Below are 24,060 nucleotides of genomic sequence, written 5' to 3'. Positions count from 1 at the left end.
GGCAAGTCAAGAGCCGATGCTGGATCACACACTACAGATTCCTTCTCGGTCCTATCAAAATCTTGCACATTTCAAGGACTTGCAGGATTAGGGAGCAAGGCAGAAAAGGAAGTGGAGAAGGCAAGAAACAGGAAAAGCCCAGATGGCAGCACTCATCTTTTGACTGCCCTCCAGATCTCAAGCTGTAAGCTTAATATAAAAAGCTATTCTCCCAACTGTTCCAAGTTCCACTTGATTTGTTTTAAGCATGGGATAAAAATAACTTTGTGGTGATTGGAATCACAAGCAGAAAAGTCAGATTATCACACGCACAGGCCAAACTGCAAACCTCGGAGGTACGCTGATTGAAGTAAATGGTGCCTCATTAGTTGAGAAAAGCCAATCCCATTCATGGGCGGGCAGGGGAAAGTGCCACAAAGGGGGAAAGAGAGAGAGAGAATTAAAAGTAAACCAAGATGCTTCAGTGCATACAGGAGGTGCATGATATCAGGCTCATCTCAACCTCCAATTTGCTTACACATTCAAGGTGAATCAGTGGTTGGAGTGAACAGAGAGTCAACAGACCCAAGCAAGATCAAGAATTCTTGACCCACATTTCCAGCATAAGTGATCAAATGGGCTGTTATTTCTGGTAGGTTCATTATCCTATAGTGATTCAATACAGACAACAAAACATGTCACCCATACACCCTGGAATGCCATGGTTGTACAGATAGGGTAGACATCTCAGAACAAGAACCATGGGAATTATGAATGAATGAATCAACCCCTAAGGCTTTATCTCTCTGCTGAGCAGTAGGGAACCCTTCTAGCAGGTTGCGAAGCTGTGCCGTTTGACTCAGCAAAAAGAAGCTATATAATGCAGGTTGCCCCATACCTTGAGTTCCTGTTTGGGTTCCACGTTCTTAATCGTTGTGTAATAAATATGGTGGCCATACTGGTAGGCGACCAGATTCTGCTCCAGGTGATTCTGGGCTGGCCGCACAAACATCATCCAGTTGCAAAGAGCCTCGCTAGACAGTTCAAACCAGAGATCTTCCTGCAGACCCCGGTCTTTTCTGTCACCTTTGTCAAGGGACACCTAAGGCAAGATAAAATATATTATCTATAAACGTACACACACAAACAGAGGATGTCGGTGAGATGTGGCTGCTGTGTCCACAATGGAAGAAATAGTTTGCATCATGAATCCAGGTAATTAGAAGAAGAAAAAAGGTTTACGGGGCAGACAGAGCATGAAGCTGCTGAAGACTGGCAGATTTGTCAGCAGCTTTTGTTAGCTTGCATCATAGTCTAGGTTGGTGAAGTCATTACAAAGAGTTATTATCTCACAGGTGAAGTTGTGTTAACCTGCAAGACTGAGTATACCTGAACCCATTTACATCTGTGGGCTTAGCATAGATTACTTTATCTCAAGTCATTTATTTCAGCTGATTGATTCAAGAATGCAATCTATGCTTTCACCTTTTTGAAGTCATCTTGCAAAACAGTCATTTTTAAGTGCACTGGACCTCTGCTTGTGTGAGCACACATGCATATATGTGTGTGTATCTGTCTGTCTGTCTGTCTGTCTGTCTGTCTGTCTGTCTGTCTGTCTATCTATCTATCCATCTATCCATCCATCTATCTATCCATCTATCTATCCATCTATTTATCCATCTATCCATCTATCCACACACAAATACACAATTTTGGCAAGTTAGCACATACAAATAAATAATACTAATATGTATGTGTATTTACACACACACAACACACAAACACTTTCAATGGTGCCATGACCCAAGGGATAACCATGGAAGGCCTGATGGAGGCTGCTTGACCAGTCCTCCCCAAATTTAAGTCATGGATGGGGTCAGCTGTGGTGAGGAGGCAAAAATGAATGAGAGTTGAGGTGGCCCCTAATTCTGGAAGGAGCTCATCCTGACCTGACATAAGCTTTGCAAGGTGTTTTTGAACAGCTGGAATTTGAAGCCCCTTGATTTGCTGTTAAATGAAACTTGAACTCTGTCTGCAGAGATCTATGCTTCCTGCTGTCACTGCGAGTCCTCCCCCTCCTGAAAATTGAAACCCAAAGAGGCTGTAGAACTCTCACTTCCAAGTACCAGAGTGATTTCAATACCTCTGTGAGTCAGTGACCCATGCATCTACATATAGACAGAAATTTATGCCCATTGTTTTCACTTTGTGTATCTCATGAAGTAGGCTCTTGTCTTCTAAAGCTCATGCCACAACAATCAGTCTTTTATTTAGCACAAGACTTATTGTTGCTCCTGATCGTTATGAGCTAGTTCTCCATAAGGAAGTGGGATTCCTGCATACTGAACGCCAAGATGCTTCTGGCACTACATGAAATGTCTTGCCTCTCCTCTATTTGCACTGCGTACTGGATGTGTATGATCACATAGTCACGTTGATCCCATTTCTTGTGAGTCCCTGGAGTTCCTTCCAGGGAAATTACTATACTGCACAAAATGTGTGTCTCGAAACGTGTAGGTCGCACAGCAAATGCATGGTGCCTCTTTACCTTTAGATGGATATAGCAGTCTTTAAGCTCTGACTGCCTGACCAGGGGTCCTTCCACAGGGCCAAACTGTGTGCGCTTGGGAATGCGCCGCTTGGAAAACACTCCTCCCAGGAATCGGTCTATGTGAAGCACTAAAGGAAGGCTGGCTCTTGCTCTGGTCAGTACAGGCCGGTTTGGGATCGGGTGCAAGGGTCCATGCTTTGGGCAAACTGAGGGGTGTGCATTATTACACTCTTCACACCCTGAAAGACATAATTGGAAAGGACAGGAATACATGACACAGTCCCACATCCCATTTATATTAAGGTTACCAGATTTTTTTCAATGAATCCAGAGACACTTCTCAGCCTCAATGGGTTCTGTATGGGGACTGATTTGTAAATCTGGGGACTGTCAATGGGAAACGGGGACGTCTGGTAACCTTAATTTATATACTAGAAGCCGGAGGCACAGAACCTGGAAACTCTCAACCAAATTCTAGCAACGAAGGCCTCCACATTCAGAGTAGCTAAAGGACACCTATTGTTTGAAAGGGTTGTCCCTACTGCACAAATCCTCAACCTCATGGGCTTAGTTGGAATCATTCCATGTCCAGATCAGTTGGATCTATGGGATAGTGGAGGAAAGATTCTCCTCCTCTCCTGAGAAGCAGCAGCACTTGGTTGTTGACTTTTCATGCAGAGAGCTTTGCCCTAAAGATTCCAACAGGGAAAGGTTGTAGAAAAGCTCAGGGGAAAGTACCCCAGTCCACTTGGCTTGTTCCACTGCCTTCCACTCCCCTCTGCCCTCCACAACCCCCCTGCACAATTCAGTTGAATAAATGGTTCTTGGCTCACCCACCCACTGGTACTGAGGAGGCAACTTGTGCCAGCACTAGTAGCATTGCACTAGATCCTGACTTAGGCCACTGCGAGCAGCTGACTAAGTAGACACGATCTATTTGTAGATCTCTGGGTAATTTGTAGTAGATTGCCAAGGTTTTCTTGACTCCCAATAGTTTAACAACAGTAGCAACTAAACAACCATCCCCATCTTTATTGGGCTGCTAAAATGCAGAAAGCTAACCAGGAGTAAGTCGACTGGACTGTGAGCTCGGTTCCAGTACCGAAAATCTATTTCTAGAGTCAGAAGGTGCTCAGAAACAACTTGCCATGTGAACATTAGATGTCTCACACCAAATCAGATCATTAGTCCACCAAGCTCAGTCTGCACTGATTGGCAGTTGTCTGCACTGATTGGCAGTGTTTCTTGGAAGGTCTCTGACATGGATCTGTGTCCAGTCCTACCTGAAGATGTCAGAAAATGAACCTGGGACTTCTGCAGATGCCCTGCCATGGAGCTATGGCCCTTCCCATATTCTCTAATTCCAAATGTTTGTCTTTGGTGCCCGGCACTGGTTGATAAGATTTCAGGGTTCAACTAAAAACAAAGTAAATCCGACAAGAGTGACCCTACTTCTCTGGCTCAGCGGTGCTAGTTTCAACACTCCGCTTGCTTCCAAGTACCAATTCCTGGAGTGCAATTCAAATGAAATGGCTTTGGGTTCATTCCCATATTGCAGTGGTAAGCCAATGAAAGGGAGAAGAGGCGTAGCAAAAACAAGACACACTTGAATGCTTACACAGGTCATTTGGGTCAAAGGGATGAGGTGGATCTGGATCCCATTCATCCATGTCGGTATCTTCTCCCTCTTCTTCCTCATCTTCCTCATCCTCGTCGTCGTCATCATCCTCATCATCCTCATCGTTTTCCTCTTTCGCTTCTGTATCACTTATTGGGTTGTGCAAAGGTTCTAGAGGACCAGACTCATCCACAGCCTCCATAGGAGGCAAAACTTGGCTGTGCACTGGTATTGATACCTAGGGAGGGGAAATCAGCAAAAATGTGCTGTGATCCAGAACAGCAAACCAGAAAATAATAATGATCATATCTCAGCTAATACCAGTGGCATCTTGGGTTGTACCCCTTGATAGCCCTGCTCAGAATAGACCCAGTGAAGTCAAACTGCTTTGGGTTTTGTTTTGTTTTGTTTGTTTTTACAATCAAGCGGTGTGCTAAATTTATGAAATAAATAAATAAACAAGCTAACTTAGGTTCATTCATTTAAATGGGTCTGTTCTCAGTAGAAGTTATTTGGAGATGACTCAAGATTGGAGAAGATGAGGTATACCTAAGCAGGGCTTCAATTTTTGCCTAGAGCAAGTAGGACAACTGGGTGGTATGAGAGATGGGTGGCAGGCAGCATGGCAGCTAAATCCTCTACTGCCACGTTGAATGTTGAAATGGATGCACGCTGGGCCGGCCCTACCATCAGGCCGATGGAGGCAGCTGCCTTGGGGAGTGGACACTAGGGGAAGAAGAGAAGTGTTGGAGGATAGCGCAGGGTGGATCACACAGGCTTCTGTTTACTCCCTAAGCTGCCCTGCTGCCGTTGGACACTGCCAAATTTTTGACTACAGGTGGGCTCAAATCTCATGTAGTTCACTCTCCACATTGTTCAGGCATAGGAGACAATTGCCAGGTGGGGAACTTTACTAAGTGTGTGAAAATATATCTCAGAACTATTAAGGGTCTGGTGAACTTGATTCTAGAACAGCTGGCTTCAAATGCTTTTGCAACCATGTACACAGTAGGCATCTTGAGCCAAGCCACCATCTCAGGTCTATTTGCTGTAAAGTGAGAGAATATCAAGAACCTGCTTTCACGAGACCAACGTCTTATTAAGCCTTGCAAAAAGTATTCAGCTCACTAATAATGATGGAGACTGGCAAGAAGGCGGCATTAAATCAGAAAAACCTTTGGCTCCCCAGAAAGGCTTTTTGCAACTCAGCTTACCCCTTTCCTTATTCCATCTCCAAGTGAAGCCACCCAGGGTCTCCATTTTCTGCTTTAATTAGTTTGACATTAAAATATGCCCTCAAAATGATCCTGGCTATAATTTTCTCACTCCATGAAAGCCAGAGAAAACAACACCAATGCACTCAAACACAGGGTTCGGTTAAGAGACTAGCTAATTAAAATCTAAAACCTTTGTAACAAAAAGCAACCTCCTAACTGCTTAAGGGCAATGGGTGCTCTAATTTTAAAGAGTGTTATATTTTATTTTCTATGAAGAGAAGAGTTAAATGCCCATAGTGCACTGCAGATGAGGCAGAAATCAGTATAATAGGTGTGTGTGGAGGGGGGAAGGGAATTGCTGTAAGAGAGCTTAAGGAACAGGCTACACACACACACACAAACACACAAACGTCACAAAGCATTACAGTCTTTCAATAAGTTAGAAGTGAAACCTCAGTGCTAGGCATGCTTAGAGCTATGTATATTTGGCATTTAAATAAAATGAACCCAAATTCTGGGTCAATGTAGCCAAAATGCTGCTTTTTCAAATAAACAAACAAATAAATTTGTGAGCTGAATAAATTATGCTAAATTCTTCAATCCGAATACATGGTGCAAATAAAAATCTGACTATGCTGGTTTATTATACTTCTTCTAGGCCTAGCTGGAGAATAAAGTGGAACGCAGATGAATGAAGTCCCCACAGACTAGCTGCAGGAATGCTGGCTTCTTTTCTTTTCTTTCTTTCTTTCTTTCTTTCTTTCTTTCTTTCTTTTTAGGAATGCTGGCTTCTGAGATTCCACAAGGCATTGCCAGATGTCTATTTAAGCTTATCTTCACAGTCAACAATAAGGACTAGACTTTTGTAAATCAAGAAAATCTTTAATAAAAATACATTTTTTAAAAAAAACAATAAGGACTAGAAACCTGGAGGGGTTTGCTCTTATTGCTTTTTATAACAGCTTATTGGAATGCTCAATTTTGCACTAAATAACAGAACTCCCTGAGGGTGTGGCATGACTGCAAAAGTATAGAATGCACATCAGCATTTTCCAAACCATGTTCTGAGAATGCTTATAGCAATTCCTCAATGACAGATAGCCAATCTATAATCCAGCTTGCCCACCACTGTCAATCCTTTCTGTACTGACACAGGTAAATGTTCAAAAGACAGTTGAGCATAATTTACCGGGTGAGAGTTTCTGGCTAAATTATCAGTTGTGTTTTTTTTAAAATAATAATAATCTACCATGACTTGCCATGAATGAATCAGTTATCTCTTAGCCTCATTATTATTTAATTGTAAAATATTAATATTACTTGGTTGCTTTTGACCTGATCTTAGTGTAACTCTGCTGAGCAGTTTTAGAGTTTCTGCTAAATTCCCTGATCTGTAGCCACTCAGAGGTAGATTTTTTACTGTATATGCAGCTTATTTTATCTAGTCCTATGAATTACACGTTTGATTGTTTTTAAAGTATATCCACCTTTACGAACAAGTTCCCCCGAGGGGGCTAACTACAAAAAAGGAAAGAAATAAAACAATAATACCGCACACAAAAGATGCAGCAGACAGTTTTTTTAAAAGGAGAGTCAAATTAAAACCAAACCACAAAGACCTTGTGAAATAAAACAGTTTTCAAGTCATATCCAAAAGCTGATAAAAAGGGGACTTACAGGGCACTGGGAAAGGGATTTTGCAATGCTGGAGCCACCACAGAGGAAGCCACATTCTAATCCCTGCTAATCTAATCTCCACCAGTAGTAGGTAAGAGAGCAGAGCCATTGAGGCAGATAGTAATATTAAGATAGGGTGATGTGGGTTATCCTAATATATGGTTCACTGCTGATGCGATGCAGTGTGTAACTGGTGCTGCCCTTGCAGCCATCATTTTACCTCTGAGCTAACCCTCTTCCCCCTGCTATTTTACATCTGGCTCCAGGCGGCTTCTGAATGAACACAACAAAAGCCAACGCTCAAATTTCTATTGGTTTAGTTGTGTCCTGGTTTCTTTTAATGGGGGCATGAAATGGAGAGTTCAAATGTAAAAGCAATGGGGCACCTGGCAACTTACTCTGTCTGCTTGAGGGTCCTGCTCCAGAGCCGCTGAGGGGTCGGCAACGCTGCCAAGCACAGAGAGGTGGGTGGGATTCATGCTCTGAGCAGCAGCAGCAGCATCAGGAGGAGGAGGAGGAGGAGGAGTAGCAGGCAAGAGCACAGTTACCTAAAATCACAGGCACTCGTTTTAGTCCTGTGGCATCTCCATCATTCAGATTTGTCTGGCTACAGCAAGTCCTGCAAGCCAGGTCTTTTAGGTTGCAAAATACAGTATCCGAAAGGTGTCTGAATGGGTAGAGGTAGGTGTCAGTAATTATTTAAAACAATGCAGATATAACACCCCACCCCCCCATCCCTATGTGAGTTTCCTTTCTGCTATAAAAAAATAGTGGAGCTGCCTGTGTAACTGCTGTAAGTTAGGAACTAGAGGAAGTGGCCTTATCCTGAGTCATTCCTCTGGTCCATCTAGCTCAGAACTGTTGGCACTGACAGTGGCTCTCCATCACTACCTGGAGATACCAGGGATCGAACCTGCGACCTACTGTACGCAGAGAAGATGCTCTACCACTGAGATACAGCCCTTCCCCAAGTTAATGTGGGCCTTTTCAAATGATCCAGTACAGGTCAGAAACAAGTTTTATTTATTTATTTTATTAAATGTGTGCCCCGCTTTTCTTCCCAAAGCAGCCCAGGGTGGCATGCTTTGTAGGAGATGCCAGTTTGAGAAGGGCGAGGGAGTTGCCCGAGGCGTGCACAATGGCATGTTGCCAAATCTCATATTCCACAAATCCTCCTTTCCCTCTGGGTTGCTAACTGGGGAAGGGGGATGGCAACACCCCCCTCAAAGAGCCTGATTTCGACTAGAAGAAACCTTGTGCTGCTGTTGAACCCCATTCGAGAAGACGGTACCAGTGTGCCTCCCCTGGAAAATTGTTATTGCAAGATATATATTTAATCTTTCCAACATGCCAACCCTTAAAGCGTCAAATAGCTGTTCTCCCTTAGCCTTTTCAGCTTTATCTCCAGCATAGCTGGAAATCATGGCCGCAAAAGGCTTTATGGAATAAAGTGACCACAAATAGGGGGGGGGGGGAGCAAAGTAGAAAGGGGCTGACGTGAACAGAGTGATTTTCCCCTGTTGCCAGGCACACACCCACAAGGCATCATTAGCACACTTCCAGGTGTGCTGGCAGGGAGGAGTCAGCACAAAACCTGCCACTGCAGGGTATCAAAACAGCTTACAAGCAAAAACACTCTTAGTGAACTCTTGTTTCATCCCGGTTACATATGTTGGGAGAAATCAAGAGACGAATACACAAAGGCTTTTGAAGCAGCGCTAAGATTTCAATAGGTCTTTCCAAAAAAACAGCAGGGACCTCGATTATTATTTTATCAGCTAGAGTAGTTCAGGGAATTCTCACAGGAAGAGGGTACATGCAACACCTGCAGGGCTAGCAGCTGCTCTAATAAAATGATAACCACTCGCAAACAAACTGGAAATCTCTCCATGGGAACATTTGGTTTGCCAAGAGTGCTGCTGTCTAAGCTGCACAGGGCCTTCAGCAAGAGGACTGAGGATACAGCGATAACGCACTCGTGACACTTGCATGCTTTTCCTATTATCATCAGTCAGCGTAAGGAATGCATGCACCAGTGTTAAATATACATGACCTGCATCGCATACGATGGGATATGTGTGTTTAGGCTGTTGCTACTCTTGACCACTGAAAGCCTGCTGAAATAACACACGCGCACAACAAGAAAGAGGCAGGGTGCAATTTGTTTCTTCTGGCCTCAAGAAAAGGGACTGATGGAAAGACTTGGATGCCATCCTGTTTTTACCACAGAACGGGAATGTAGCATGTTGCAGCCTTCACTTCATGCTGGTTAATGTCAAATATATGACATTGGACTCTGTAGTCTGTGGACTCCTGTGTCTTGACTTTGAAAGGTTTGAGAGATGTTCATTCCTTTGGCCCACTCATTATGCATCTCGCTTTCCACAGTGAAATTATTGTATTGTACCAAGTTCTTTTGGTTATACTGCTCTGTAAAGCACCATATATAACGATGATACTAATAATAATAGGTTTAGGAAAAATGTGGAAAAATGGGCCTGTTTGTATATTCTGTCCCTACCGTTTGTGTTGAATCTGCCCCCCATAACTATTTACTACAAATTAAATGCAACATTCTTTTGATCCTGAATATTGTTTTTTATTCTTGTTTATAGTGAACATTCTATGCAATTTTTTTTTAAAAAAGCTTCATAGAAGCATAGAGTTTGAAGGGATAATAATAATAATAATAATAATAATAATAATAATAATAATAAATTTTATTTATACCCCACCCATCTGGCTGGGTTTCCCCAGCCACTCTCAAGGGTCATCTAGTGCAACCCCCTGCAATGCAGGACTCCTGCTCACAGCTATCCCTGTATGAGCTCAAACCACCAACCTTCTGGTTAACAGAAGAAAGAGCTATCAATCTGTCAATCCTTTCCATGTCGAGGCCAGGTGTTTATTACATGCCCCCTTTCTCTTTTTCCATAAATTAATTCTTCTATTTTTGACCAAAATAACATTCCAAACTTACATTAACATTTTTAAGAAATGCAAGCTTTATCAAACATTGATATAACAGGTGTATGTTGCCAGTAATTCACATGTATTCCTTCCCACCATCTTTTCTTCCTTTAAAACATCATTCATAGTTTTCAGCTTATTGTTCAGTCCTTCCACTGCTTCCATTTGCCTTTTTAGTGTTTGAAGCAAAAAGGATTCGAATTCAAAATGATTCTTCATGACGCTTGCCTTAATAAACCCTGTCATGCTGCAATTCTCTGAATTTGTCTTTCTTATTTCTGCTCAATGAACACGCATCTGTTAAGCGTGCTTTTCTTTGTTGTTCTTTTTCCAAAATAAACCTGTATTTTTTGTTTGTTTGTTTTACTATGCTCCTAAACAGTTTGCTAACGTACATCCTCTCTTCTTCACTGCTGGGATTTTCCTATTGTTTTTATAGCTAACCTTGCATTATATGTTTCTTAGGATGCAATCCTGTACAGTACTTGAGATCTGCTTGCTGATGGGCTCTGGCAGAAGCCCCACAGCACCAGTAGCACTTAAGATGCTATTTAGGGTATACTTGAAGCTTTTGCTAGAAACTACTTTGGAAATCAAAAGAACCACCTGGGACTAGCAGGGAGATGGGACAGGATGACAGGAATGAACACACACACACAAACCCTCTCTGGGATCCTAATCCCGGACTCCCCTAACCCAGGCAAGGAACTTCCCAGCCCACTAGATCTCTCCCAGAATCATTGGCTAACCACTCCCTTTCTCCACCCTGACGGGCCACTCCCTGCAGGGCTCATGACAATGTGAACCTGATCTGAAACAGAGACTGGGTCCATTCAATTTACCAAAGGTCTTGTTCACTGCCCACAAGTGAGCTCTGGGCTTTACTGGATATGAGGTAGAGATACAATATTCCATTAAAAATAAAAAAATGCCTGTGCTTCTCATATTTTTGTCTTTGGACCAACAGCCTGGCTACACATTACACTCACCAAATAGAAAACTGCCAGGCTATAGAGAGCTCTGAAGGCTTCCTCCCAACAGCTGGCAGTCAAGGAAAGCTGAAGGCACCTCACTTGAAGTCATACTAAAAAGGAAAGAGACATTCTAGTTATCTCATTCAGCTAATCACCCCAGCTGGTTGGGGAGCAGGGGAGATTAGATGAGAGAGATGAGAAAGAAGCACAAAAGCCCACCTGGTAGCTACCTCTCTTTCTCTCTCAGTATGAATACGTATAAGCTAAAAACCCTCCCTTAACTGTCAGGAGGGAGGCTGGAAAATTCAGAGCCACCAAAATCCGGCTGCTTTTTGCTTGGTGAGGGTAGCATGAGGCCAAGCACTAAAGCATCAAACCATTTATTTGGGGAAATCCCATCCAAAAAAACACCCTAGTGTCTTCTAATCAATGGTGGGTTCACACCTATAGTACCAGAGGTTTCTAGAATATTAACTGAAATGTATCGTCTTACTTTATGTCGCTAACACAGCTATCAAATCATTTCAAGTGCTACTTCCACAAACCTGTGTTGTACATAGTGGTTTAGGACTGAAAGGATCTCAAGCCTTGGACCTTAACCATCCCGTTTCCTGTGCCATGGCAGATTAAATGAGAAGCTAGTCCTTTTCAAATACAGGGTCCCCCCCTCCCTTTTGCATCCTCGAATCCTCACATCCCCAGTCCTCAATTTCATGCTACTCCTAGTCAATTTCACACTGGTGAGCACATCAAGCACAAAACTAGGACTATATACATCAGACACAGCAGCAAGTAATTGGAATTTTTAGCTTTTACAGTTATATCCCAAATAAAAACTCGAAAAAGCTTCTGCCTGTATAAACGAGGAAATGCTGTTATCTCCCAATTATGTGGGTGTACAAACAAAACAATAAAACAGGTTGGGGGTTTGTTTGTTTTTTGATAACTTAAATGAAAGATATAGTAGTATTTTTTCAGAACAGGAAATCTTAGTTAAGCAGTCCTCTTAACATTCTTAAAACTGACCTTACAGGACATTCTTTAGACCAGGGGTTGTCAAGCTGGTCCCTACTGCCCACTAGTGGGTGTTTCAGGATTCTAGGTGGGCGGTAGGGGGTTCTAGGGCACGAGCTGAATCCTCCTTCCATCGAGCACTGGTGGGCGGTAAGGAAATTTTACCATCCAGAAAGATGCTATATGGGCGGTAGGTATAAAAAGGTTGACTACCCCTGCTTTAGACACTAGGTGGCCTTTCGTCATGTTAGCTGGCCCAAGGAAGAGCACCTTAACAATTTAAGAAGACGCCTGCTGAATTAAGCCAAAGGCCCACCTATTAACCCAGGATCCTGTTCTCACAGTAGCCAACCTGATGCCTGTGGGAAGTCCATGAGCAGGACCTAAGCGCAGCAGCAACTCTTCCCACTTAGGATTGCCAGTAACTGGCATTCAGAGGCATATGACAGCCATTGATAGCCTTATCCTCTATGAATTGGTCCAACCTTTTAAAGCCACCCAAGTTGGTGGCCACCTCTAATCTTGCAGGAGGGAGTGAAATTCGTAGTTTAGCTGTGCCCTATGTGAAGAAGTACAGTGGTACCTCGGATTACAAACACTTCGGGTTACAAACGCTTCGGCTTACAAACTCCGCTAACCCAGAAGTAGTTCCTCGGGTTGCAAACTTTGCCCCAGGATGAGAACGGAAATTACGCACTGGCGGCATGGCAGCAGCAGGAGGCCCCATTAGCGAAAGCGCACCTCAGGTTAAGAACGGTTTCGCGTTAAGAACGGACCTCTGGAACAAATTAAGTTCATAACCCAAGGTACCACTGTACTTTTATTATTTTTTTGTCCTGAAACTTCCAACATTCAGCTCCACTAGCTTTCTGCACACCTTCTCTACAGAGCTATCATAGAACTGCAGAGTTGGGAGGGACACTGAGGATCATCTAAGTCCACCCCCCTGCAGTGCAGGAATATGCAGTTGTCCCAGAAGGGGATCAAACCTGCAACCTTGGCATTATCAGCACCATGCTCTAACCACCTGAGCTATCCACTCACTTACCATTTTTCTAAACTGAAAATTTAGGTTTCTCTGTGATTGCCACTGTGCTAGAACTGCATGACTATGGTAGGAAACAAATGAGTCCCTTCAGAAAAGTGAATGTACATTCACGCCAATCCCACTATAATCTCTCGTTGAACAGGTTTTGCAGAGACAAGAACAGGACAAAATAAATGCATAATGTAAAGCTCAACCGAAAAGCCTGAACCTTACCTGCTGTGTCGCTGCATCCTGCTGGACGTATGCCACTTGGGACGGGTCTGTAAACAAAGTCTGAACAAAATAATAAAGAATGATTAAGAGGGTCTCGGTAACGCTTGGTTATGCGAAACTCACAGTGACAGAACAAACTTGCTGAAAGGAAAGTGGCATTGGACAAATGGCTGATTTCATTCAATTTCCATAAGGCCAGTTACCTTGGCCACTACAGTGTATTTATGAAATGCAGTCTTAATGCCAACAGTCCACCTATAAAGTGTGAGGTGGACTTCTGAAGGGTGTAAGCAAAGCACAAAGCACTTGCAATTGAAGCTGCAACATGCTAGGGAATGTGTTCAGAAAGGACTCGTAACGGTGTCCTACATGCCAGGTAATGAAATTCCTGCTGATTTATTGTCCAAGGTTGTTCCAAGGGGTCAACACTGTACCTATATACAGAAGTTGGGTTTGTACTGAGATTGTACTAACACGCTGCCCAGTGGTGTTCACAGAAAGGAGGAGGGTGTTAGTTTCTGTTTCCTCACTGTGCAGCTGCTTGCAGTCACAGGACTCTGTTTACATTCCTTTTTTAAAAAATAATTTTTATTAACTGGCTAATCACATCAGATTAAATCACATCACATAAATTCCGAATTACAAAGCCAAATTTTAAATTTTGTTGGGGGGACCCATACTTTAAGATCCGAAGGGGAATTCTGATCATCTTCTTGCTACTGCGTTAATGTCCAAATCAGTCCAAATCGTCCAGACAAAGTTCATAATTCTATCCCATCTTATCTTGCTGTTTCCACATCACATCTTGTTCATATAATTTCTCTTTTTTCTTTATGATCTCTTCTGATAGTCTCCTTAAACCGATAAACACCAATAGTAATAATAATCCTGTGTGAATTTTCCGTTCTTCCAATCCTCAAATCAAGATGGTTTCCATATATCATCTTCTTCATAGATAACATCGCTCTTTCCATCATAATCTTGCGAAACTGTCGCTCTTAAGTCCCACTGAGGAATTTAATCCACAATATATAAACAGCTTGTTTCTCTCTTTCTCCTCCCAGACTCAAGACCTCCGACAGAGCTTCCCAATATGGCGACGGCATTTTTAACTGCGTCATTTCAAAGCTCTTATACCTTCCAGGCTCTTCTTGAAACATGCTTTGGTTCGAAAGTTTATCTCCACACAGCCTTAAATCCACAGCTTAAGTCCTTAAAACGACATTTCTGACTCTTAAGGGGAGGGGATTCTTGTTTAATCACATAAGAAAAGAAAGGAAAGGTGTTTTTTTTCCCCTCCCCCATCAGTCATTTGCTGTACCATGTCTTGGCGTATCTTCTCATGTTTTATTCTTGTCTTGTTTTATCAGAGATCTCTTCTGTTAGCAGTCTTTACTCCCCCTTCTTCCTTGAAGTATGTGCAATTCGTCTTGTCCAAATTGTTTCTTTTGAAGTTCTTGCAACTAGTGGCGCGAATCAGGGACGGCGTCCAGGAGTGCCGAAATCCCACAGGAGGGCTTTGTGCCTAGTGCCCCCATCCCCACAAATTCGGGGGCGGTATAAGGCACAGCAGGCAAGGGCCGTCCCCCCCACCACCATCCTGGGGGGTTAAGGAGGCTAATTACCCCCATCATAGCCTCCAAATTACCTCGTGTGGGTCGGAGAGATGTTATTGTCAGCCATCTTCCGATGCGCCCCCTAGTGGCCCCCCAGGACTCTGTTTACATTCCACAGGGTCCGGATACTGTTGGATTCTCACAGGAAAGGGAGATGGGATGTGACATTACTGGTTTCCTGTTTCCTTTGTTCCTTTGCTTTCTTTGTTCAGTTGCTCTCTGCTTCTCACAGATAGGAGATATATATTTCTTTGCTCTCTGTATAGCTTAGTAATGAAGTATGGCAATGTAGCCCATACTATCTCATCCTATCGTTGTGGAATTTGTTGTTTTAATGCTCTGCTGAGAGGGCTCGGAGGAAGATGAGCATTATCAGCTCGGACGACCGGAGCTGAAATCCCAATAGTGGTGGTGTTACATTGACAGAGCAGCTTCCATCTCGAAAGCACTTAACACAAATTCCAAATTGTAGCAGGTTGTTTGCATGTGCTTTCGCTCTCTCTCTCTACGTCAAGACTCAAGAGCGCTCACATTAAAGCTTAAAAGCAAAATCCTGCTTGACAATTTAAGCCAAGGGGTAAAGAAGTAGAAGGACCTGATTAAAACAGGAACAGTAAAGCACCCAAATGAAGTGCAATTAAGATGGGGGGGGGGAGAAATAGGAACGGGCAGCGTAAGGATATACTGGGATTTGGGAATTTAGTAGGCTACTGTTACCAGCAGCTATATGGTTTGTCTAAATTAGAACAGTGGTTCTCAAACCATGTTCCTGGGGTTCGTTAACAGCTTTTTAGAGGTCTCCCAATGAGAAGATCAGTAACAAGAGATACGCTCTCCTGAAAGACAGCTTTCCAACCACTACTGATCTTCCTCAGCAATGTGCAAACACAGAAGGGTTGAGTGTGATGTTGCATTTCCATCTAGAAAGTACTAACACAAATTCCAAAGTGTACCAAGTTGTTTGCAGTTTCTCACTCACGTGAGCCACTGGAGAATCCAAACAAGTCTGATCAGTAAAGATGCAAAGTGCTGTTGCTCAGCAGCACTGCAATGCCTTGCATGCAAAAGGTCCAAGGTTCGATTGGTGGCATCTCTAGGCAAGACCGCCATCTGAAACCCTGCAGAGCTGCTGCCAGTCAGTGTAGGCAGTACTGAATTAGCTAACCAGTGGTCTGACTTGTTGTCAAGGCAGCTAGCTCCCTGTGTTCCCCCCCTATAAATGTGCACCCTAGAACAGGGTCCAAGGTCCTCCGCAATGCACAAGTAATGCATACAGCATGCAAACAAATCATTGTTTCAAATATTTCCTAAAGGCACAAAGTTGGAAAACCTATCAATAGATTTGTCCAGTTCAAGTCTACGGACTAGTACAATTGTTAGAAAAATACAAGTTTCAATGCCCGAATTATTAGTAGTTTCCTAAACTTGGCTATGCAAATAAGGAATCTGAAAAGAATGGATTAGGAACCCCCTTGTTTTACAGAACACTGTGATGGCTAATATTGTTGCGCTGATTACTCATGTCATCTTTTGAAGGGGAAAAAAAGGCTAAATTATTCAGTTTCAGAGAAGCGAAATGGACAGGGCTTCATACTCAATAGCCTCCCAGCATTTTTTGATTAAAACATCTGCACTCTCATTTAGCATGAAAAGTCCAAACTCCCCCTTCGCCAATGGCTAGATGATTATGCACAGCTGAGGGCTATTAGGCATTCACACAGCTTTGCAGGCAGCTGGCCCAAGTTCTGAATGAAATTATTGCTCTTTGCAGCCACGAGTAGACAAGAGACAGGGGATGTGAGATGTCACATGCCTGAGTGGCTTCCACAGGGTGGATGTACACCAGTGTATGCTCCGAGGTGTCCACAGAGGTGTAAGATGTGCCGTCGGCAGTGTAGACCACCTGCTGTGAAGGACGGTCCTGATCATCACTGTACACAATCTGAGCCACAGTTCCACCTTCAGGGACAAAGTGGACCTGGAGAAAGGGAAGGTGAACAGGGGCAGAGAAGAAATGTCAGGAAGTGTCCAGACACAAAGCTGTGCATAAGAATGTACTGTAACACTTACATATGTACAGGCTACTCCCAGCTCATGTGGGGGTTACATTTCAAGGCACTGTGTGTGTCAGTGCAATCATGTATATCTGAAACACCATTGAAAAAGCCTGCAAACACACACTAAACCTCTGAAAACCCCTGAAAAAAAACAACCTTAAAAACCAGTAGCACTTACCAAACTGGTCAAACTCCACAATCACTCCTTCCAAACCTCCCTGTTCAAACAGCAACTCTCCAGAGGCCTCAACAGTCAGTGCAAGGGCTCCTGGTTTTGCTAGGCACTGTTTGTGCGCCTTTTTTGCCCCTTCTGGGCTCTTCTAGTGCTGTTTTTGCACTTTATATTCACTTCTTGGTTCAGCACAATGCACGCTTGTGTGGTTCCGTGTCAACTGCATGCACATAAATGGGGAGTTGCCTGTGTATCCCTAGTAATATTCCAGACTACATTGGCAACTCATACAGAATCAGCTCAGAAAAAAACCAAAACTAGGTGAATAAGAAAGCCTAACCTAAAAAATGCCACTTTTGTTGGAAATTGGGCACTGAAATCACTAACAGTTCAGTCCAAGACCCAGTTCAACTGGGATATTTTGAACGAAATCAGTTTAGTACCATTGAGGTCAATTACAGCTGTCTTGTTTCCTAAAAGGCTGTGCACCTCTATCAGCTTCATAGTACATAAAAATCCAATACATATAATACTTGCAGGCATGTAGGTGAAGGGAAAGAAACTAGGCCTGTTGGATATCTACCTGTTATGCAGCTGTTAAAAGCACAAATCCTGTATCAAGGGAAAAGGGGACAACCCTAAGGACACCTGGACCAAATGAAATTTGAGCCTAATTGTTAATCTTCAATGGCTCTACCAATACAAAACAGTCCTCAACAACTATTTTGTGAAGTACAGCTATTAAGTTATAAATGACAGAATGTGCTATCCTCAAACCCTCCGGTTCCTCTCTTATCTAAGTATGTACAGTATTATTTTATATATGTATAAGAAATACAACGTAACTTTTTTAAAGTAATGTAGACTGCTAAGATTCATGGGAAAGGGGATATTTCTAATAAGCTGGAACACAAATGATAATGTCTCTTTTCTTTCTTGTGTTGTAGCCACTTAAAAAAATAATAATTAAAAAACCCCCAACATATTTTATTTGGTGTATCTGAAACCTTAGGAGAACTACATAGAACAAAATCTATAGCCAGGGAAATTTCTGTATCATGCAAAAATCGAACTCTCAAGACAGCTTCACATATATCCAATAACAATCTACACACACAAATCCCTTTAAGAAGCAGGCTGAGCTACTGCAAGGATGCCCTATTCATATACACAGACTGCATGAACATCAGCAGTTAGAAAATGCAATAAGCACTAGTCACCTGAGCAGTATTCTGTTCCTGCTCAGCTGATTCAGACCACACCTGTGCCGCTTCCTCTTTCAAGTCGATGTCGTCCCTGCTGTCGGGCTCCATAGTGTGATAACTAATTATCGAAACTGAGCTTGGCTGAAAAGATTCATCTGGCTGTTTTGTCTCGAGACAAGGTAACCTTCTGTACCATAGCTATACAGAAAGAGAGGGGAAGAGAATATATATATATATCAAAGAACTGCATACTTTACAGTAATACAAAGGGAACCATGAAACTTGACCACCCACTATACAAATAAAAAATCCAGCTCCCTAGGCTTCATTGGGCTCTAGTGTGGAGCTATACAGAAAGGGAATAGCTCAGTTGCCATTTATTCCCATTTATTTCTATGGGACAAAATGAACATGCAATCTGGGTCACAGCAGAGAGAGAGAGAGAGAGAGAGAGAGAGAGAGAGAGAGAGAGAGAACAAAACTAGACGCTGCAATCAGTCACCATGAGCAGCTGGGCAGGTTTAGCTGCCACTGCAGTAGTGTCTCCAAGTTCACCCTGAGAATTTCTGAAATATACAAACACTTTTCCACACACACAACCTTTGGCGGGCCCAGTGATGGGCATCTTGCTTCTACCATAACAATACAAATCCTTATTTATGTAAATATAATCAGAGCTTTGGCACCTTTCCCAAGAGATGCTCATACCAGTGTCAGTTTCCTATATCAGTAGTGGGCAGGGAGCAGGATAGATCTGTAGTACATCTCTGGGTGATTTGATCAGCAAGGGTTTTGACTTTCAAACATTCAATAATAACAGCAACAAAATAACTTGACACCACCAAATTTTGCTGAAAGAAAGAAATCCTGGGGTAACTTGGGAGTAGGGTTTTGAATGTAAGGACTGTGAGCTCCATTCAGTTCTGGTACTCAGAACAAAAGCCTGGGTTTAAGATGTGTGTGTGTGTGTGTGTGTGTGTGTGTGTGTATGTATTTTGTATGTATTTTGCACCTGGCACTAGGTAATGGACTCCGAGTGTGTGTGTTTGTGTAATGAATGAGAGAAAACTAAAGCAGATCCTTCAAGCCTGATGTCTGCCCATCCCTGTCCTAGATCTCGAATACGGTGTCACGCAAACCCAAGCTGAACATGTTCTAATGTTCATGTTTTTGTGTTCTTAGAAATACATACCCTCCAACATTTCTCTGATGAAAATAGAGACCTCTCATCCCATAATGATAATTTTACTATTTATACCCCCACACATCTTACTGGATTGCCCCAACCACTCTGGGCGGCTTCCAGCATATATAAAACCATAATAAAACATTTTTAAAAACCTTCCCTATACAGTGATACTTTGGGTTACATTCGCTTCAGGTTACAGACACTTCAGTTTACAGACTCAGAAATAGTACCTCGGGTTAAGAACTTTGCTTCAGGATGAGAACAGAAATCATGCTCCAGCGGCACGGTGGCAGCAGGAGGCCCCATTAGCTAAAGTGGCGCTTCAGGTTAAGAACAGTTTCAGGTTAAGAACGGACCTCCAGAACGAATTAAGTACTTATCCCGAGGTACCACTGTACTGTACAGGATTGCCTTTAGACGGCTCGGGGGTTGGATAGCTCCATACCCTCCAACATTTCTCCAATGAAAATAGGGGCACCCTAAAGAAAATGGGGACATTCAAGGATCAAATCAGAAACCAGGACAGCTTATCTAAATCAGGGATGTCCCTGGGAAATAGTGACACTTGAAGGGTCTGGAAATATCAACCACCTTCCGGTATGTGAAGGCCACAGTGCTGTTTTCCTGTGGCCAGTTATGATGATTGGCAATTGACAGCAAGCATCCAACGCTGGCTAGTCCCAAGAACAGAAACAAAAATACATCCCTGGTGTCACTTGTGAAAGTATACTCCGTTATTCAATCCTAAAGCATTTAGAATGCAGCATACATTTAAGAGGAGCACAAACTGTTGTATTGAACAGTGATGTTAGGCCTGGCAGAGACAGACACCCGATTCAATTATTTGCCCTGATTGATGCTGCATTCCCCTAACAGGGAGGCAAATAGAGTTTACAAATAAGTTGTTCCTACCCATTTGCATTCCCCAAATCAAAGCGAATCTCCAGCAGACTGAAAGCCAGATTTGCATGGAAAGTCAAGACGCAGTACTATACTTGCTTTCATGCTGTCCAGGAGGGGGTGCTCCATAGCAACAAAGTTTGCAGCTTATTTGCAGGGAGGAAACAACCAGTGGAGTTGTTCACACACTTGGTGCTATTTCACTGAGCAAATTATCTGATTATAACTAGCATTATCCTGTTTCAAATGAGCTCATTCGATGCAACATTTCACATTCATGAATGACATTTGGAAGTTATGCAGATTACCGTTCCAAAATAACTGCCTCTCGTATGTGCTCATTAGATGATGCTGAAGAGTCATCATGTAAGCATGAAATGTTACATTGAAACTGGCCTGTTGTTGTTGTTGTTGTTGTTGTTTGTTGTTGTTATTTTTTTAAAAAAACACACCCTTCAGTCCCTAATTGACTTGTTTTTATTTTTCTAGTTCAGCGTTTAACCAGCCCCTCCGCTCAGGGGCTGCTCTTCCTCCTGATCCCAATTGTTCAGTCTCTCTTGGCAGCTGAAATGCTGAGAAAGAGAGAGAATTAAAAATGAAGCTTAAATTCCAATTTACGTAAGCTCGGGAATCTTGACAAATTGCTTCCATGTACGGCTTTATCCACCCCTTGCGATTTCAACCACACGTCTCAATCTGCCACTGGGAATCTCAGAAGTGTAATTTACAGCTCTGCTGATTGGTTTAGACAGTCATTCAGCACCTTTCCAGTCCTTCGTCTCCAGTGTAATTATTAAATCACAGACTTAGGAATTAGTGCAATGCTGAGGCCATTTGATTTTCGGCAAGTCCAATTAACTTTATTTTATACTGACTGGCTGGCTGATCTGATCTAATAGTTAGCAACCCTTGCCAATGCACAAGAAAGAAAGCAAAAGGCTCCTGGGTGACTGCTCCACCCATTTCAATTTTAAATGCAAATCATTTTTAGACATAATTTATGCCCATATAATGGCATTTGGCTTGTAAATGAAGCACGGGGGGGGGGCGAATACCACCCCTTCCATTCACCTTGCTTGCTAGCATTTTAGAACTCTTGCAGGCTCTGAGTCGATACATTCCTCCCCCCCCCCCCGCCGCGTGACTTTTTACAGACGACTCAAATCAATAATACAGGAAAGGCGAACAATAATGTCCCTCAGTGGAACAGCAGAAAAATCAACACAGTAGCAGCATCTGAACGCAACACGACACTGCCTTCTCTACATTTATCGGACTGCGTATAACGCTCTAGATGCCAAACAGTGCCTCCCTCTCAGGCTTAGTGCAAGATCCCAGCCTGCCAAATCTCTCTCTCGCCCCTACCACCACACCATGACAATAAAGAGACACTGCAAAAATAGGGCACTCTGTGCTATGAAGTTCAGGAGAGCTGCAGCAGTGGTAAATAAGAAACATCCGTTGTAATTTATTGCAGTTGGAACACCCCCTTGAAACAAGGAACATCTGGCAAGTTTACATGCATCAGAAGCAAACCCCAGGATAACCGATCCTAATATGCCAATACATTATGATTACATGGCGAGGAGGAAACATCCGCAAGTGTTCCTATGGCTGGGATCCAAAGAACTACTTTACGTGTGCCTAAGGAACTCCACATACCCTCGAGAATGTTTACTTTAATCCTCTGACCAAAAGCCCCCTGTGTTGTATCACAGACTACATGAGAATGCTCTTGAGTTTCCAAACCAATTTTTTTTATACAGCAGCTGAGAAACAGTCTCCATGGGCATTTATTGATAAGTGAATGATGAAACAGAGATACATTTAACACTCTTTAGCAAGTTAAATGTTTCGACTCCTGCCTTCCTCACTAACGCAGCTGGGATTTCAACCGAGCAATGTATGCCAAGAACCCAATTCAGTCATTTTCCCCCCCCCCACCCGCCCCATGGCAAAAAATAGCATTAAGGTGAGGATAGGGTCCCATCCCACACCACTGCCAGCTCTACCCAGCCATCTACAGCCCGTCAGATGTAATGGTTACAGTGTCTAGCTAGGAGCTGAGAGACCAGGATTCAAATCCCTACTCAGCCATGAAACTCCCTGGGTGGGTGGCCTTGGGACAGTCAATGCTTCTCAGCCTAACCTACCTCACAGGGTTGTTGTGGGGGTTAAATGAGGACGGGGAAGAACCATGTATGCCCCCTTGAGCTCCTTGGAGAAAGTGGTGGGATAGAAATGCAATAAACGGACAAGTCTGCAAGCCTGTTCTCTGTATGTAGGCTCCAGCAGCATGTTGCAGAGCTCATCTGCGTAGAGCAGGTGCTCTCTATGCATCCCGCTTCCTGCGCATGGACACCTGACAGGTGTGCAATGTTGGAAATACCAGGCGCAACCCTGCTTTTCCAGCCATGCAATTGTGTGAGGGGGAATGAAGAGGACTAAGGGGATAGTTTTAAGATCCCTCAGATAGAATTGTTTCTAAGGCATGTGGCTTGTCCAAGTAAGGTGTGTGTGTGTGTGTGTGTGTGTTAAAAAAGAAGGAATAGCTCAGTCAGTAGAGCATGAGGCTCTTAATTGCAGGGTCGTGGGTTCAAGCCCCACATTGGGCAAAAGATTCCTGCAGTTCAGGGGGGTTGGACTAGATGGCGCTCATGGTCCCTTCCAATTCTACAAGTCTATGATTCTATAGGGAAGAAGATCAAAGGCTAAGTCAGGAAGTGTTGTCTTCCCAACTGAGTCTTTGGGGTGTTACAGTATTCCATTTATACATCCAGAAAACAGTCCAACAGCCAAATACACAACCAAACATTGAGAGGAGAAAACGACAAAAAACTATGTTGAATGCATAAAGATCATTAGGTCCAGTCGTGACCGACTCTGGGGTTGCAGCGCTCATCCCGTTTTATTGGCCAAGGGAGCCGGCGTACAGCTTCCGGGTCATGTGGCCAGCATGACTAAGCCACTTCTGGCGAACCAGAGCAGCGCACGGAAACGCCATTTACCTTCCCGCTGGAGCAGTACCTATTTATCTACTTGCACTTCGTGCTTTCGAACTGCTAGGTTGGCAGGAGCAGGGACCGAGCAACGGGAGCTCACCCCGTCGCAGGGATTCGAACTGCTGACCTTCTTATCGGCAAGTCCTAGGCTCTGTGGTTTAACCCACAGCACCACCCGTGTCCCTATGTTGGATGCAAAACAAGCAATAATAATAATAACAGCGGCTACTACTTTGTTCAGTATCTGAGCTGAGCTCTGCTCAATGCAGCAATTATGTTAGGACTGTTATTTCAGGGGCATCTTTGAGGTGCTGGGGTCCTAAACAGAGGAAGTTCAAGAGTTTCAGCTGTGGATGGGGAACCTGTGCCTTCCAGATGTTGTTGGACTTCAGCTCCCACCAGCTCCAGCCAACCTGGCCAATGGTCATGGAAAATGGGAGTTGGAGTCCAGCAACAAGATGTCCCCAGGTTTCTCAAACCTGTTCCAGGCATGTTATTTCCTCTGTCACTTTGGCAGCTTGCAGGTAGTATGGAGGAAGCAGCTCACCTGATCTCTGCTGGTGCTGCAGAACCACTTCACGTGGCTGGAGGCTGGCACTGCCACTACTAGCCCAAGAAGGCTCAGATGACACACGGAGCCAATAGAGTGCCCTCTTGG

General features: G+C 43.4%; 1 protein-coding gene across 4 annotated transcripts in view; it reads right to left on the bottom strand.

The window, feature by feature from the left end:
* The window catches only part of PRDM10 (PR/SET domain 10), a 79,925-nt gene that overhangs the window by 36,045 nt on the left and 19,820 nt on the right, over positions 1 to 24,060 (bottom strand). The window contains exons 2-8 of one of the 4 annotated variants that reach the window (XM_053367836.1): positions 18,327 to 18,509; positions 16,691 to 16,855; positions 13,262 to 13,321; positions 7,441 to 7,590; positions 4,149 to 4,386; positions 2,528 to 2,769; positions 878 to 1,081 (exon numbers count right to left, since the gene is read on the bottom strand). In XM_053367836.1, the coding sequence (XP_053223811.1) occupies positions 878 to 1,081; positions 2,528 to 2,769; positions 4,149 to 4,386; positions 7,441 to 7,590; positions 13,262 to 13,321; positions 16,691 to 16,855; positions 18,327 to 18,419 (1,152 nt within the window). In that variant the 5' untranslated portion in view covers positions 18,420 to 18,509. Of the gene's footprint in view, positions 1 to 877; positions 1,082 to 2,527; positions 2,770 to 4,148; positions 4,387 to 7,440; positions 7,710 to 11,001; positions 11,097 to 13,261; positions 13,785 to 16,690; positions 16,856 to 18,326; positions 18,510 to 24,060 lie in introns of those variants that run through there. The other 3 variants (XM_053367834.1, XM_053367835.1, XM_053367833.1) reach the window with 3 other exon arrangements.

The sequence above is a fragment of the Podarcis raffonei genome, chromosome 15 (assembly GCF_027172205.1).
Source record: "Podarcis raffonei isolate rPodRaf1 chromosome 15, rPodRaf1.pri, whole genome shotgun sequence".
NCBI lineage: Eukaryota > Metazoa > Chordata > Lepidosauria > Squamata > Lacertidae > Podarcis > Podarcis raffonei.
This window is presented reverse-complemented; position numbering and strand designations above follow the sequence as displayed.